The 18592-nt window shown below is 43.3% G+C and overlaps 1 protein-coding gene across 4 annotated transcripts in view; it reads right to left on the minus strand.

Annotated features, from left to right (window-relative positions):
* The window catches only part of LOC139459917 (WD repeat-containing protein 47-like), a 42873-nt gene that overhangs the window by 17956 nt on the left and 6325 nt on the right, over positions 1–18592 (minus strand). For 2 of the 4 annotated variants that reach the window (XM_071241646.1, XM_071241645.1), the window contains exons 3-6: positions 17454–17604; positions 10945–11625; positions 8203–8280; positions 1824–1900 (exon numbers count right to left, since the gene is read on the minus strand). In XM_071241646.1, the coding sequence (XP_071097747.1) occupies positions 1824–1900; positions 8203–8280; positions 10945–11625; positions 17454–17604 (987 nt within the window). The remainder of the gene's footprint in view (positions 1–1823; positions 1901–8202; positions 8281–10944; positions 11626–17453; positions 17605–18592) is intronic. The other 2 variants (XM_071241647.1, XM_071241648.1) reach the window with 2 other exon arrangements.

The raw sequence follows: 18592 nt of genomic DNA on the forward strand, positions 1-18592 counted from the left end.
AGTGAGTGAGTGGGTGGGTGGGTGGGTGGGTGGGTGGGTGAGTGAGTGAGTGAGTGAGTGAGTGAGTGAGTGAGTGAGTGAGTGAGTGAGTGAGTGAGTCAAACCTGCCTTATGTTCTCTTGACTCATGACAGTGTCATGCAGTGCCTGCCTTATGTCTCTTGACTCATGACAGTGTCATGCAGTGCCTGCCCTATGTCTCTTAACTCATGACAGTGTCATGCAGTGCCTGCCCTATGTTCTCTTGACTCATGACAGTGTCGAGCAAATGCTTTAACCACTACTCTACACCATCTTCCTAGTTGATGTTTGGTCACAGCCGAATTGTTAGATGAGAAGGTCAATATAAACCGGGAGAAAAGTTCTCTAAGACAGGTCTATAATACATGCCTGATTTAGACAAGCAGTAACTGAATTATACCCATTGTTCAAGGTGCTGGGTCATTACCTCGGCTTATAAACCTATCACCGTATTACCCTATATTGCATTAGGTTCCTGACAACCTCGGGTAAACCTAGCAACCAGCTCATCTTCCAAACTAAGGTTCTGAAGCGGTTCTCTTCCATACCAAGGTTTTAAATTAGGTCACTTCTAAACCTGCTTTGAGGTTTTACATTTCAACTGTAATACCCAGGTTTACAATTAATGATTTATAAACTTGCCTCTTGATATGAACTTAATTGTGTTTGATGATTGGTTAAAAGTCACAATTTTATTAACATGAAACGTGAATCGAACCTGCAACCTCACATATGGTGTTCAGTTATGTAACCCACTGTTTTCCCACTGAGGCACCGGGGCAGGTGATGAGAAGTTGTAGTTGTTCAATTTTACATGTCATGACTCCAGCTGGACCATGCTGCACATGTTTTTTCTCTCGCACGGCTTTGATCGAAAACGTTTTATAAGACAATACACTGTAATGTTTCACTATAAGGCATATCGATGTTTTCTTATTTCTTGCATTTAGATGGATCATAAGTTCTTGGGCTTTTCGCTCGTGGTTTTACATTTTCAAACAAAACCGAGGGGGCATGTTTTATCCTATACATAATGTCAGAAAATTACAAGCATGGGTAAATGTCTGATAGAGGAAATACAGTAACTCGATTGTGACCTGTTGCCTTAACTGAGTTGTGAATTGCAAAGGTCAGCGACAGTGACGGGATGCTGTCATCATTAATCGGTCTGTTCCATCACCACCTCATATGGCTGAAGGAGCAGAAAGGCATACACCATGTTACATAGAACTATTGGTCTTTTACACTCCAGCTGTGTTGCTTGTAAAGTGAGTGAGTGAGTATGGTTTTACGCTGCTTTTAGCAATATTCCAGCAATATCACGGCGGGGGACACCAGAAATGGGCTACACACAATGTACCCATGTCGGGAATCGAACCCGGGTCTTCGGCGTGACGAGCGAACGCTTTAACCACTAGGCTACCCGACCACCCCTTGTGGCTTGTAAAGAATTGTGTCTCTACCTGACAAATCGGGTGATGAATGAACCAAGCCATCAAGGCTAACCATCTCAATCAATAATTCACCCCGCACCCAGAAATATTCCAGCTATATGATGGCCGACTGTAAATAATCAAGCCTGGACCAGACAATCAAGTGATTGACATCATGAGCATCGATCCACGTAATTGGGATCAATGACAAGCATCAACCAAAAAAGCTAGTCTGACCAACTCATCCTGTTAGTCGCCTCTTACGACAAGCATAGTCCCCTCTTTCGACATGCATAATCGACTTTTACGGCAAGCTTGGGTTCCTAAAGAAGGGAAAGTGTATTTGGAAAGATGAACGTAAACTGCTTACCCTGGGTGTGGTGGCGTGAGTCGGCGGCCCAGCAGACGTCAACTGCGACATGTGCAGACTGCCACTCTTCTGATCGTCTGCAATACAAACATGGCTGCCATGACACCCCAGTTCCTCAGAGGTTCATACAACATGATCACAACATTTAAAAATTTAACAGAAATAATTTATCACACAGAAATAACTACCAAAACTTAAGATCAAAAGTAAGAAGGGTCATCAAAAAATGCAGAATTTACATGAAATGAAAGAAATTGAAGGAATCACAACAATTTAAATGTCTAATTACAAATTATGGTTCAAACATTCATACTCACTACTTATTGGAAAGGAGAACTACATCAATGAGCATGATAAAATAAGTCTGAGCAATCAGAAGTGGGTCAATGAGTATACAAATAGTCCATCTTGATTCAAGCATATGCACATATACTGAACAAAAAAGGTAAGGGTCATGACTATTTGGGGGGATATTTTGGGAAGACAATTTCATAAATATATCCCATAAAATCAACATGATCCCAAAGTTTTTTGGTTCAATATACATATATAATTGGAACAGCAGTATTGACTGGTGAGACTGACAGATGCAAGTGACAGGGCAAGTGACAGGGCAAGGGACAGGGCGAGTGACAGGGCAAGGGACAGGGCAAGCGACAGGGCAAGTGACAGGGCAAGGGACAGGGCAAGTGACAGGGCAAGTGACAGGGCAAGTGACAGGGCAAGGGACAGGGCAAGGGACAGGGCAAGTGACAGGGTAAGTGACAGGGCAAGTGACAGGGTAAGTGACAGGGCAAGTGACAGGGCAAGTGACAGGGCAAGTGACAGGGCAAGTGACAGGGCAAGGGACAGGGCAAGGGACAGGGCAAGTGACAGGGCGAGTGACAGGGCAAGTGACAGGGCAAGGGACAGGGCAAGGGACAGGGCAAGGGACAGGGCAAGTGACAGGGCAAGTGACAGGGCAAGGGACAGGGCAAGGGACAGGGCAAGGGACAGGGCAAGTGACAGGGCAAGTGACAGGGCAAGGGACAGGGCAAGGGACAGGGCGAGTGACAGGGCAAGGGACAGGGCAAGTGACAGGGTAAGGGACAGGGCAAGTGACAGGGTAAGGGACAGGGCAAGTGACAGGGCAAGTGACAGGGCAAGGGACAGGGCAAGTGACAGGGCGAGGGACAGGACAAGGGACAGGGCGAGTGACAGGGCAAGTGACAGGGCAAGGGACAGGGCAAGTGACAGGGCAAGGGACAGGGCAAGGGACAGGGCAAGTGACAGGGCAAGTGACAGGGCAAGGGACAGGGCAAGGGACAGGGCGAGTGACAGGGCAAGGGACAGGGCAAGTGACAGGGTAAGGGACAGGGCAAGTGACAGGGTAAGGGACAGGGCAAGTGACAGGGCAAGTGACAGGGCAAGGGACAGGGCAAGTGACAGGGCGAGGGACAGGGCAAGGGACAGGGCAAGTGACAGGGCAAGTGACAGGGCAAGGGACAGGGCAAGTGACAGGGCATGTGACAGGGCAAGGGACAGGACAAGGGACAGGGCAAGGGCCAGTGACAGGGCAAGGGACAGGGCAAGTGACAGGGCAAGGGACAGGGCAAGTGACAGGGCAAGGGACAGGGCAAGGGACAGGGCAAGTGACAGGGCAAGGGACAGGGCGAGTGATAGGGCAAGGGACAGGGCAAGGTGCATGAGCTGAAACAGTGAAAGGTAACATAAGGTAAGAGCATGATGGTCACACACAGACATAATCATGCAAATTAGGGATTCAAACTCGTAATCAGCAAATCCTGCCACCTAAGGGACACAACTCTGCAAGCCGTTGTGGCACCTTTCACCACTGGGCCATCTGTGTCCCCACTATGAACTGAAATATGTGATAGTGAGATACCTGTAGTGTGTCCTACACCCACAGCATGTCAGATAGGAATAATCACCCTGTGATTCCCAAGTCAACAAGACTTTGCTACCAATGTCCACAAGAGCCCAGATGACCATGCACACCAAGCCATCACACGCATGAACAAAGAGTGTCACAGAGAACATGTAAGAGAACTTGCAAGTATTGAGTACAAAAGGGCCCATTCAGTTTAAGCTCAAGAGCCCTGCATGCACACATGCTCAAGAGAAAAGAGCATAGAGCAGGCACTGCAAGACACTATCATGAGTCTGGAGAAGAAAGCATAGAGCAGGCACTGCAAGACACTGTCAAGAGTCTGGAGAAGAAAGCATAGAGCAGGCACTGCAAGACACTGTCAAGAGTCTGGAGAAGAAAGCATAGAGCAGGCACTGCAAGACACTATCATGAGTCTGGAGAAGAAAGCATAGAGCAGGCACTGCAAGACACTATCATGAGTCTGGAGAAGAAAGCATAGAGCAGGCACTGCATGACACTGTCAAGAGTCTGGAGAAGAAAGCATAGAGCAGGCACTGCAAGACACTGTCAAGAGTCTGGAGAAGAAAGCATAGAGCAGGCACTGCAAGACACTGTCAAGAGTCTGGAGAACATAGGGCAGGCACAGCATGACACTGTCATGAGTCAAGAGACAGGGCAGGCACTGCATGACACTGTTATGAGTCAAGAGAACATAGGACAGGCACAGCATGACACTGTCATGAGTCAAGAGAACATACAGCAGGCACAGCATGACACTGTCATGAGTCAAGAGAACATAGGGTAGGCACAGCATGACACTGTCATGAGTCAAGAGAACATAGGGCAGGCACAGCATGACACTGTCATGAGTCAAGAGACATATGGCAGGCACAGCATAACACTGTCAAGAGTCTTGAGAACATAGGACAGGCACAGAATGACACTGTCATGAGTCCGGAGAACATAGGGCAGGCACAGCATGACACTGTCATGAGTCAAGAGAACATAGGACAGGCACTGCATGACAGTATCATAATATCATCAACAACTTGCAGAAAGCAAGGAATCAAATAATTTTCAATGTCCTTGCCAAAAAATAAGTAATTCACTGAGAAAATCTGTTATTATCAGTTACCATGAAAACCTGGTAAATGCATATGCAGCAGTCACAGCATGTCAGTTCTTGTCATATTAGTTACAAATCATCTAATCATGTTTCACATATCATGTAATACGTATCATGTATCACATATCACATATTACAAGTCTTGCAAATCTCATGTCGTGAGTATTGTGTTATAGTATAATGTCATACTATTGTGATATCATGTTATGCTAGTGTTGTCACGTTAGCGTTGTTAGTGTCATATCAGAATCTTGCCATGGAAGTGTTGTGGCATATATGTGTCACAAATTGGTATTACATGACAGTGTCATGTTAAATTAATGTCATGTTTAGTACCATGCTGTCATGTTAGTCCGATGTTAAGCAAATGTTGTGTCACATTAGTATCATGGCCTGTGAGCATGTCAATCTAGTGGCATGTCCTGTCAGTATGTCATGCATGTGTCATGTCAATCTAGTGGCATGTCCTGTTAGTATGTCATGCATGTATCATGTCAATCTAGTGACATGTCTGGTCAGTATGTCATGCATGTGTCATGTCAATCTAGTGGCATGTCCTGTTAGTATGTCATCCATGTGTCATGTCAATTTAGTAGCATATGCTGTCAGTATGTCATGCATGTGTCATGTCAATCTAGTGGCATGTCCTGTCAGTATGTCATGCATGTGTCATGTCAATCTAGTGGCATGTCTGGTCAGTATGTTATGCATGTGTCATGTCAATCTAGTGGCATGTCTGGTCAGTATGTCATGCATGTGTCATGTCAATCTAGTGGCATATGCTGTCAGTATGTCATGCATGTGTCATGTCAATCTAGTGGCATGTCCTGTCAGTATGTCATGCATGTGCCATGTCAATCTAGTGGCATGTCCTGTTAGTATGTCATGCATGTGCCATGTCAATCTAATGGCATATGCTGTCAGTATGTCATGCATGTGCCATGGCAATCTAGTGGCATGTCCTGTTAGTATGTCATGCATGTGCCATGTCAATCTAGTGGCATGTCCTGTTAGTATGTTATGCATGTGTCATGTCAATCTAGTGGCATGTCCTGTTAGTATGTTATGCATGTGCCATGTCAATCTAGTGGCATATGCTGTCAGTATGTCATGCATGTGCCATGTCAATCTAGTGGCATATGCTGTCAGTATGTCATGCATGTGGCATGTCAATCTAGTGGCATATGCGGTTAGTATGTCATGCATGTGCCATGTCAATCAAGTGGCATGTCCTGTCAGTATGTCATGCATGTGCCATGTCAATCTAGTGGCATGTCCTGTCAGTATGTCATGCATGTGTCATGTCAATCACGTGGTATGTCCTGTCAGTATGTCATGCATGTGCCATGTCAATCACGTGGTATGTCCTGTTAGTATGTCATGCATGTGCCATGTCAATCTAGTGGCATATGCTGTCAGTATGTCATGCATGTGTCATGTCAATCTAGTGGCATATGCTGTCAGTATGTCATGCATGTGTCATGTCAATCTAGTGGCATGTCCTGTCAGTATGTCATGCATGTGCCATGTCAATCTAGTGGCATATGCGGTTAGTATGTCATGCATGTGCCATGTTAATCTAGTGACATGTCCTGTTAGTATGTTATGCATGTGCCACGTCAATCTAGTGGCATGTCCTGCCAGTATGTCATGCATGTGCCATGTCAATCACGTGGTATGTCCTGTCAGTATGTCATGCATGTGCCATGTCAATCTAGTGGCATATGCTGTCAGTATGTCATGCATGTGTCATGTCAATCTAGTGGCATGTCCTGTTAGTATGTTATGCATGTGCCATGTCAATCTAGTGGCATGTCCTGTTAGTATGTCATGCATGTGCCACGTCAATCTAGTGGCATGTCCTGTCAGTATGTCATGCATGTGCCATGGCAATCTAGTGGCATATGCGGTTAGTATGTCATGCATGTGCCATGTCAATCTAGTGACATGTCCTGTTAATATGTTATGCATGTGCCACGTCAATCTAGTGGCATGTCCTGTCAGTATGTCATGCATGTGCCATGTCAATCACGTGGTATGTCCTGTCAGTATGTCATGCATGTGCCATGTCAATCTAGTGGCATATGCTGTCAGTATGTTATGCATATGTCATGTCAATCTAGTGGCATATGCTGTCAGTATGTCATGCATGTGCCATGTCAATCTAGTGGCATGTCTGGTCAGTATGTCATGCATATGTCATGTCAATCTAGTGGCATATGCTGTCAGTATGTCATGCATATGTCATGTCAATCTAGTGGCATATGCTGTCAGTATGTCATGCATGTGTCATGTCAATCTAGTGGCATATGCTGTCAGTATGTCATGCATATGTCATGTCAATGTAGTGGCATGTCTGGTAAGTATGTCAAGCATGTGCCATGTCAATCTAGTGACATGTCTGGTCAGTATGTCATGCATGTGTCATGTCAATCTAGTGGCATGTCCTGTTAGTATGTCATGCATGTGTCATGTCAATTTAGTGGCATGTCTGGTCAGTATGTCATGCATGTGTCATGTCAATCTAGTGGCATGTCCTGTCAGAATGTCATGCACGTGTCATGTCAATCTAGTGGCATGTCTGGTCAGTATGTCAAGCATGTGCCATGTCAATCTAGTGGCATGTCCTGTCAGTATGTCATGCATGTGTCATGTCAATCTAGTGGCATGTCTGGTCAGTATGTTATGCATGTGCAATGTCAATCTAGTGGCATGTCCTGTCAGTATGTCATGCATGTGTCATGTCAATCTTGTGGCATGTCCTGTTAGTATGTCTTGCATGTGCCATGTCAATCTAGTGGCATGTCCTGTTATTATATTATGCATGTGCCATGTCAATCTAGTGGCATGTCCTGTTAGTATGTTATGCATGTGTCATGTCAATCTAGTGGCATATGCTGTCAGTATGTCATGCATGTGCCATGTCAATCTAGTGGCATGTCCAGTCAGCATGTTATGCATGTGTCATGTCAATCGAGTGGCATGTCTGGTCAGTATGTTATGCATGTGTCATGTCAATCGAGTGGCATGTCTGGTCAGTATGTTATGCATGTGTCATGTCAATCGAGTGGCATGTCCGGTCAGCATGTCATGCATGTGTCATGTCAATCGAGGGGCATGTCTGGTCAGTATGTCATGCATGTGTAGTGTCAATCTAGTGGCATGTCTGGTCAGTATGTCATGCTTGGGGTATTTCTTCCTCTTCAAGATAACGTGGTAACACTTGCATGCTGTGTTAGTGTCATGGTAACCATGGCAATAATGGTAACATTATGAAGTGTGTCATGAGAGTGTCATGTCACATGACCTTCAGTGTTAGGATCACAGCAACCAACTCAAGCAGGACAGCACACCTCTATATGTACATGATAGGGTGATTATACCTTTAACCACTGGGGCAGGCTTGGTGGTTTTGGACTGGGCACCTGTCTTAGTGGCAGTGACCTTGGCCTTGTTACGAGCTGGTGAACAGGTAGTGGAGGTCAAACACAGAAACATCAAAGAGATAAAAGAAATGCTGACACAGACAAAAAGTGATAAAAAATGTACAACATTTGGAAGATCCTGCAGTTTTGAGGTTTACACTCAAAGTTTGCGAATCTAGGAGCCCTGACGGTTGAACTTCTGACATAAGTGTTGTGACAAGTATCCCTTGATGTCAATGGTTTAATTCAAACCCTGAATATATCTTCACAATTCGTAAACAACATTAAGACAAAGGAATTCAAATTACAGGAATCAAGTTGAATGGCTATTTTCATTGTTATAATGTTAATTATGATTGTTCATTATCTTCCCACACATGTAACATAACAATGGAACTATTTGGTATTTCATTTCATTTCATTTCAAAAAGAAACTTGTTTCTTGAGATGCTTATCAGTGGTGATATAGGATATTGCAAACAGAAATAAGAATATATAAAATGGCAAATGAAGATATTTACAAAATATCACGACTGCTGTGTAGAATCGTCTCAATTTCTTTCTCTCTGCAGGGTTTAAACTACAGACAGATCTATTACAACACGTGGTGCCACCTGTAACACCCACTTCAGAGCTCACAGTTATAAAACTAGTTGTTGAGAAACATGTACATCTATATATAGCCAGTTGTATGAGGATAGTATCAAGTGTATGAGAGAACACTTTGCATCCCACCCGTCAGTGTGAGGGTTTATGACAGCAAGAGGCAGTTAGTTGTGTACTTGATACAGGCAGTAACAACTGAAGTCTGCCTGCTAGACCAGCTGCTAGACTTCAAACACAACTTCACACATGCAGGCAGCATATCCTGACCAATCAGGAAGCTGGGAACAACACCAACAAATCAGACATAGGCAGGCCATGAAGGAAATCAAACTGACCAATCAGGGACAAGCAGGTAATAATGGAAATCAAACTGACCAATGAGGGTAAAGCAGGTATTAAAGGAAACATCAAACTGACCAATCAGACTAAAGACGGTATTAATGGCAATCAAACTAACCAATCAGGGTAAAGCAGCTAATAAGAAATATCAAACTGACCAATCAGGGTAAAGCAGGTATTGGAAATGAAACAGGTCAATCAGGGATAAGTAAGTAATAAATAAAGGTGACAGAAACCTTTCCATAACTGCAAGAAGTTTCAGCTAAAAGCAGATTGCATGGCACAATTCAGACTATATCATAAGCATGTGTTTATGAATCACTATCAAATGGTGATGACACCAGGTGTTTGTGAAAAGGTGAGTGTATCCTGCCCCACCGACGGCACCCATCACCATCTTATGGAAATCAAACTGACCAATAAGGGAAAAGCAGGTACAGTAAACTAGGGTTATAATGAACACGTTTATAACGAACTGACCGATAAAACGAACTTATTTTTTAGTCCCGGTCATTTGTTGTATATATGCTGTATATATGCTTATAACGAACTACGGTTATAACGAACCAAAATTAGTGGTCCCTTTGAGTTCGTTATAACCGTAATTTACTGTATTAATGGGGATCAAACACAAAAATCACAAATTGAGGAAAAGAAAAACTCATTCAAGCTGAATACTTCAGGTAAAAATAGAAAATATACTACATTAAGTACAGAGAAAGCGAAAGAAGGTATGGCAGGCACATTTCTGATGGGAAAGTAAGGAAGGATTGGAGAAACTGTGTGATGAATCTGCTTGAAGATAGCGACATGTAGGACACCACGGCAGACTGAACTTTGTGGGAGAATTGGATAAGGGATCTGATGATGATTGCACATGAAACCAATGAAGCTACAACAGCTGTTATGTAACATGAGTCTGGCCTGTGGGAGATACGAAACATACAAGAGCTTGGTGATGTGATCCTGCTTAAACATGAGTCTGGCTTACAGGAGATATGAAATATATATACTAGAGGTAGGTGACGTGATCCTGCTTAAACCCGAGTCCGGGCTATGGGAGATACTATGGGAGATACGAAACATAAGCTTAATTTGGTTCATCTAACGTAACTTACAAATAGCAAAGGGAAATAGCAAAACATGCAGACATAAATCAACAGACACAAAATAATTTCACAGATCAAGAATTGCATTCTTTACATTTTTGGGGGGATGGATTCTTTTACAGGAAACATCTACAGGCAAAATTCTGCAAAACTCAAAAAAGTTGTTGCCGTCAGTTTTCTTCCCAATTTCTTAATTTATTCAGTCGTGATTTTCTGTATGTGAAAACCTTGAACAGGAAGAATATTAATAATAAAAAAGACGTCTTCAGGTTTCCAAATGAACCACAAGACGGTCATGTGAACAACGGACAGGCTGACCACCATGGTCACCCGAACAATGACACACATTGAGTCAAGTAGGATAAAACCAATCCAGAATGTTGGTTATTTCAAAAAGAAGTCTGGATTCAGAAGAAAAGCCTCTTGAAGAAACCACAAAAGGACCCAAAGAACAGCACAAGTGTAAACTTCTGCCAATATTGTACCTTGGATCTGACAGACAGTTATTTGAACAACACATTGAATACCATGCTTTAGTAAACAGCAATGAACCACAGCGGACACACGTTTCTCTTGCGAAACTTGAAAGTTAGTTGGGTCAGCTGACCCTGTCTTCTCATGCGGACAGACACGGAGCATTCTATACCTGGTAGCGGCAACGTCTTTGACCTTGACCCGTCTGGCACACTCAGACTCCGTGCGTATCCCTTCGTCGGAGTCGTAGCAGGTTTCGGACTTTTAATATTTCTCTTTGTCATTGCAGGAGATCCGTTAAACACCGGGGTCTTTGCCCCTATTCGGGAAATGTCATCACGTGACTTGGGACCCGATTCAGCAGCATGGACACTACTGCGTCCATACGAACGTGGCAGAGTGGAGTATTTCTCATGAGGAATACGAGAAGAATCGGGTGGTATACGTTTTTTCTCGGCCAGCTGCCTCCGTCTGACCGAGGGAGATGGAGCCGGGGAAGGGGAGGGGGAAGTGGGCGTGTTCCCCGCACTGCGACACTTGTCAAATAACGGGAACGGTTCCAAGAACAGGCACGGTCTGGGAACATTGTCTAGTGGATCTGGAGAGGGGAGATCAGTGTGGATGAAAAATTTACCTGTTTGTTGAGAGGGGGACTGTGAAATACTGGTGTGCGGTGTGAGATTCAGCCCCTGGGAGGGTCCTGGGGGCACCTGCAAGGCAGCCTGTGGGGCAGCCTGTGGGGTGGCTTGAGAGGGGTGGGGATGAGCATTATCCTGAGATGTGATGGGTGATGTTTGAGGCACTATGGGGGATGATGTGGTAGGCAAGACTTTAGGCGTGCTCGTTTTCAATCCTGCGTGAAGCAAAAACAAAATTAACACAACACCAGCCACAACTGACAACTGCAAAATAAACAGACTTAATAAATATACGCTGACAACAACATAATATATATACTTGTACACAACAACATCTTGTACCAATGTTTTTATCAAGCTCCGAAATATCAGATGCATACACTTTGAACAGAGTAAATTCGCAGTTTGCTATAGGATATGATCAACACTGGTACATATATCCTACTTGGAAGAAGTTGAAGAACTCCCGATTCTTGTATATTACTAATATGAAAGAATTGGGGGTTCCTTGACTTCGTATGAGTGGTACATATATAATATAACATCATGAAATAACTTTACAGCAACATAACAGTCATTAAATCAATCTGAGCTACTATATTATCTTACTGGCAGACAGTCTCTGTACATATCATCAGACACACACATGCTTTCACCATTTGTTCATGAACAAACTGCCTCATGAATAAGTGAGTGAGTGAGTGAGTTGGGTTTAACGCCGCTCTTAACAGTATTCCAGTTATATCGTGGCGTGTCAGCTTAATGTGGGAGGAAAGCTGGAAGTGATGCAGGTCTCAAGACGTTTACCACTTCAGTGAAACCCACGAGCACAGGTATGGCGCTGACAAACCTAGAAACATAATCGGGGAGAACCGGGATTCGAACCCACAATCCTAGGTTTCTGGCTTGCCCAAGGGACGCAACTCTACACAGCAAATCGCGGCGCCTTAGACGACTGGGCCACCCGTGCTCAGGAATAAAATATCAAATGTCTATATAGTACACATTCACAGGCCCGCTGATCTAACACTCAGAGGGACCCTTAATAGAAAAAAAATCTGAAAAAATATGTCAAGTTGTATGAAGATTTAAACATAGTAAAAATAACATGGATAGCTACTAAAGCCTTAGGAAGACCTTGTATACACCAAGGCCTGTATGTATTATACTCCAGGGCCCTGTTTCATAAAGCCATCATACCGTTATGACTGTCGCAAGTCCATGTTAAACTATAGGAGTTACAATAGCCGTAGCGTTACGATAGCTGTAGCTTTACGATAGCCGTAGTGTTACGATCGCTTTGTGAAACTGGGCCCTGGACATGTATGTATACACTAGGGCCCTGTTTCATAAAGCCATCATACTGTTACGACTGTTGTAAGTCCATGTTAAACTATAGGAGTTACGATAGCCGTAGCGTTACTATCGCTTTGTGAAACTGGGCCCTGGACATGTATGTATACACTAGGGCCCTGTTTCATAAAGCCATCATACTGTTACGACTGTTGTAAGTCCATGTTAAACTATAGGAGTTACGATAGCCGTAGCGTTACTATCGCTTTGTGAAACTGGGCCCTGGACATGTATGTATACACTAGGGCCCTGTTTCATAAAGCCATCATACTGTTACGACTGTTGTAAGTCCATGTTAAACTATAGGAGTTACGATAGCCGTAGCGTTACTATCGCTTTGTGAAACTGGGCCCTGGACATGTATGTATACACTAGGGCCCTGTTTCATAAAGCCATCATACTGTTACGACTGTCGTAAGTCCATGTTAAAGTATAGGAGTTACGATAGCCGTAGCGTTACGATAGCCGAAATGTTACGATCGCTTTGTGAAACTGGGCCCTGGACATGTATGTATACACTAGGGCCCTGTTTCATAAAACCATCATACTGTTACGACTGTCGTAAGTCCATGTTAAAGTATAGGAGTTACGATAGCCGTAGCGTTACGATAGCCGAAATGTTACGATCGCTTTGTGAAACTGGGCCCTGGACATGTATGTATTATACACTAGGGCCCACTTGCACAAAGCGATCTTAGTACTAAAATGATCGTAACTCCTATACTTTAACATAGGCTACGATAATCTCAGTGCTAAGATGGCTTTGTGCACGTGATCCCAGGGTAATCAGCTCCTGATGAAGCATTTCAGCTACACACGGTTTAAAAGGGGCTCCAAGGGTTCTTGAGGTTTGCTCTTAACATCAGTGTTACAGGGTTTGATATTCCTTGCATGAAAGTGCCAATGGCATGGTTAAAAACATAACCATGATAACAGCACTGTCAAAAATAAGTTCCCCATGTTCCCTGATCCTTCTGTTTCCTTCAAGTTTCTTGTGAAAAGATTTACATGATGTAAAGCCAGTGAACTGGACAGACACAGGGAATACTAGGAATATGCTAACACTCAATTAATAATTTTTTTCTTGAAAAAACTACATTTCTAACACTGTGGTAGGACCTTTTGACCTTTCTGCTTAATTCCACACTGACATGGCAATCAGCTACCAATGGAACTCTTTAATTACAGCTATTAAGGCATCAGCTTGTTGTCATATTTACACATGTGGCCATCGGCTATCAATGACACTCTTCTATTACAGATCCTACACATAGATCGGCCTTGAGAGGCCATCAAAGCACTATGTACGGGGACCTCGATGGGTCATACTGACATGCACAAACAACAGTGTCTAAATTAGTGTCAAAATATTACTGTAAAAGTTTAACATAAAAACAATGATGACATAGCGCTGAGCGCAAACATTACTTCTTATGAAAGTCTTGGTCTAACTAGGTTTAGGCAGCATTGTTATTAATGCTAATACTCAAATACTACTAGCTTTCAGTGACAGCCCTTTTAACATGGAATTATCTAGAAATAATAATAATATATGACTCAAGGCCATCTCACTAAAGGCCTTCAATGTTACGGCCATCTGACTAAAGGCCCTGAATATTAGTCATCTCACTTAAGGCCCTGAATATTACTGCCATTTGACTAAAGGCCTTCAATGTTACAGCCATCTGACTAAAGGCCCTGAATATTACAGCCATCTCACTAAAGGTCTTCGATGTTACAGTCATCTGACTAAAGGCCCTGAATATCATAGCCATCTGACTAAAGACCCTGAATATTACTGCCATCTCATTAAAGGCCCTGAATATTACTGTCCATTGACTAAAGGTCCTGAATATTACAGCCATCTGACTAAAGGACATGAATATTAGCCATCTAATTAAAGGCCTTCAATGTTACAGCCATCTGACTAAAGGCCCTGAATATTACAGCCATCTCACTAAAGGTCTTCGATGTTACAGTCATCTGACTAAAGGCCCTGAATACCATAGCCATCTGACTAAAGGCCCTGAATATTACTGTCCATTGACTAAAGGTCCTGAATATTACAGCCATCTGACTAAAGGACATGAATATTAGCCATCTAATTAAAGGCCTTCAATGTTACAGCCATCTGACTAAAGGCCCTGAATATTACAGCCATCTCACAAAAGACCCTGAATATTACTGCCATCTCATTAAAGGCCCTGAATATTACTGTCCATTGACTAAAGGCCCTGAATATTACAGCCATCTGACTAAAGGACATGAATATTAGCCATCTAATTAAAGGCCCTGAAAATTATTGCCATCTGACTAAAGGCCCTGATTATTATGGCCATCTCACTAGAGGCCCTGTATATTACTGCCTACTGACTAAAGGCCCTGAATATTAGTGCCATCTCATTAAAGGCCCTGAATATTACTGTCCACTGACTAAAGGCCCTGAATAATTTCAGCCATCTGTCTAAAGGCCATGAATATTACAGCCAACTAATTAAAGGCCCTGAAAATTACTGCCATCTGACTAAAGGCCCTGATTATTACTGCCATCTCACTAAAGGCCCTGATTATTACTACCACTTGACTAAAGGCCCTGAATATTACTGCTTACTGACTAAAGGCCCTGAATATTACTGCCTACTGACTAAAGGCCCTGATTATTACTGCCTACTGACTAAAGGCCCTGAAAATTACTGCCATCTGACTAAAGGCCCTGATTATTACTGCCATCTCACTAAAGGCCCTGTGTATTACTGCCACTTGACTACAGGCCCTGAATATTACTGCTTACTGACTAAAGGCCCTGAATATTACTGCCTACTGACTAAAGACCCTGATTATTACTGCCTACTGACTAAAGGCCCTGAAAATTACTGCCTACTGACTAAAGGCCCTGAATATTACTGCCTACTGACCAAAGGCCCTGAATATTACTGTCATCCCATTAAAGGCCCTGAATATTACAGCCATCTGAATAAAGGCCCTGAATATTACTGCTATCTGATTAAGGCCCTGAATATTACTGCCATCTGACTAAAGGCCCTGATTATTATGGCCATCTGACTAAGACCCTGAATATTACGGCCTACTGACTACTGACCACCCATGAGGACCCTCGTCCTTTAGCCATCAGTGCCAGCATGGCAATAGATACAGTGACATGATGCTTGCACCAAGCTATAGATTGCCGCTACTCCATCTGTGTCTGAATCAATAACACAATATTCTCAGTATCAATATTTGGATTGGAGAGAAACATGTTTCTATTTTATTACCAATCCTGTGGTCAGTTGTCAAGTGTGGCTGGTGGCCAACGTCAGATAAATAGCATCATAGTAACTATGTTATAATAAGTTGATAATCAGCATGGCGAAGGCAAACGAAAAGCACAGGGATGTATCTGGACCTGCCCAGAAGCCGACAATTCAAACCCATGTCGGAAGCAAAAATTCCTTAACTGAACAATGAAATTCACTATTCATGATGTTTTAATTCTAGTAATGGCTTCACCAGTGTTCATAGAGGAGACTTGTATTTCATCGACAACACTGTCAGCAGGTTCAAAAAAGAGTTTTACATTATAATCATTCTAAATTTAAGAAATCTGTTGAACAAAATACTAATTTTTCCCTGTTTGCTTGGCAAGGGTACATAGTTGGGGCTCCCAGATAAATCCCTCCGCCAGTTCCAAACAAGGTGGAGAAAGATACTGATGCATACATCACATTCAGTGATACAGTACACGGGTACAATATCGTATCGTGATACAAGTAAGTCACATACAAATCATCAATTTCCAATGACAATCGCAATGAAAACAGTGCTTACTTTTACATTATAAACATATTCAATAATCAAAAAACAAATGAACACTTATCGTTAAGTTCCTAAATCGAAGAAAAGAAACATTCTGGTTGGATAGAAAGGAAGAAAAAATACATGGGGAGATGAGTCCCTGAGAGAGTATGAGAGGAAGTCCCTGTTGGCATTAAAGGAATGATATACTAAAATCATTAGGCAAATTCTTGTATTGTTGTTTGTTTGTTGTTGTGTAATGTTGTATTCTGCAATATTCAAACCATAAGACTACAGCCTGTAAATAATCAAGTTTGGACCAGATAATCCTGTGACTGATACTGTGATACACACCTAAACAAATGTATATCAAGGATATATGAAGACTGTATTGTGACCAATGTATCGCAATATGTAGCGTATACCTCATGTACCACTATACAAAACTGATATACAAGAATTTATGCTATACAGTGATATTACCGTCATAAAGCACATCTATATGACTGGAGAGTGATTCATGCACGACATTCTACACTGCAGTATTCAAGCACAGTCAATGTATTATCATGATGAGTACAACATCAAAGGACAAGTTATGAAAAATACCCCATGATTCAAGGATGTCACAGCGTCATTGTGCGACGCCATGTTCACGCCTCTGATTCTCAACATCTGTTCCCCATTCCCCAGTCCCAAGGCAAATGTTGGTGCACAAATCCATGTCACAACTAATCTTGAGTCACGAACCTCGTGATTTTAAAAATCTTAAACCGAAACAAGATACTATTAAATAACATGAGATAATACTAAAAATGCAAACTCCAACATGTAACAGTGGTCAACAACAACATCAGCTTCAAGTCGCAAACTACCCACTGCCACCGACACCTACCTGGATCTCCAGCTATCCTGGGTGTGTCCCCCCCAATCTGGGGGAAGGCGGGGGTCTGGGGGTCATCATTGTAGCGGTTGTCCACCAGGAGATGCTGCTGCTTGCTCTCAATCTCCTGCAGCTCCTTCTGGTAGATCATGCGCTGCTTCTCCTGTAACCATGGCAACCACAGAGTGATACCCTGGGATTCAGTGTTACAGTGAATAATATACATAAGGATGCTGCAATTTGTGATTTTGTAAAAAGTCTGATTACTGTTTGTCGTAAGCCAGTCGAAATGATGATATGAGGTAAAAGTTTATATTTTTACCATGTTTACTAATCTATCAAATGGATAGTGGTCAAACCATTGCAAAAATTTACAATTTTTAATCTATGAGTGAGTCTAATAAACATTATCTATCTATAGGGGTTCAGACAGAGAAATCCCTAAACCAAAAATAAGAGAATGAAAAGAAGAAAATGAGAGTAACCCCTTACTCTTCTGGTCCACCAAAGATACACCAGTTCAACCTGATCAATAGTGTCCACTAACCTGCCTCCCAACTCCCCCACCCATACCTCCTCCCCCTTCCCCTACCCTGCACCCTACCTTCCCTTTACACCTCTCCCTCCCCTACCCTGGTCGCACTCCCTCTATCCTTCTCTCCCTCCCTCTACACTTCACCCCTCCCCTGCCTCTTCCCTTCCCTCTATCCCTGCCTCTATCCTTCCCTCTATCCCTGCCCTCCCCTATATCCCCCTCCCCTGCCTCTTCCCTTCTCTCTATCCCTGCGTTCACCCTGCCTCTATCCTTCCCTCTATCCCTGCCCTCCCCTATATCCCCCTCCCCTGCCTCTTCCCTTCCCTCTATCCCTGCTTTCACCCTGCCTCTATCCTTCCCTCTATCCCTGCCCTCCCCTTTATCCCCCTCCCCTGCCTCTTCCCTTCCATCTATCCCTGCTTTCACCCTGCCTCTATCCTTCCCTCTATCCCTGCCCTCCCCTATATCCCCCTCCCCTGCCTCTTCCCTTCCCTCTATCCCTACGTTCACCCTGCCTCTATCCTTCCTTCTATCCCTGCCCTCCCCTATATCCCCCTCCCCTGCCTCTTCCCTTCCCTCTATCCCTGCTTTCACCCTGCCTCTATCCTTCCCTCTA

The sequence above is a fragment of the Haliotis cracherodii genome, unplaced genomic scaffold (assembly GCF_022045235.1).
Source record: "Haliotis cracherodii isolate W230 unplaced genomic scaffold, xgHalCrac1.p SCAF_13, whole genome shotgun sequence".
Classification (NCBI taxonomy): Eukaryota; Metazoa; Mollusca; class Gastropoda; order Lepetellida; family Haliotidae; genus Haliotis; species Haliotis cracherodii.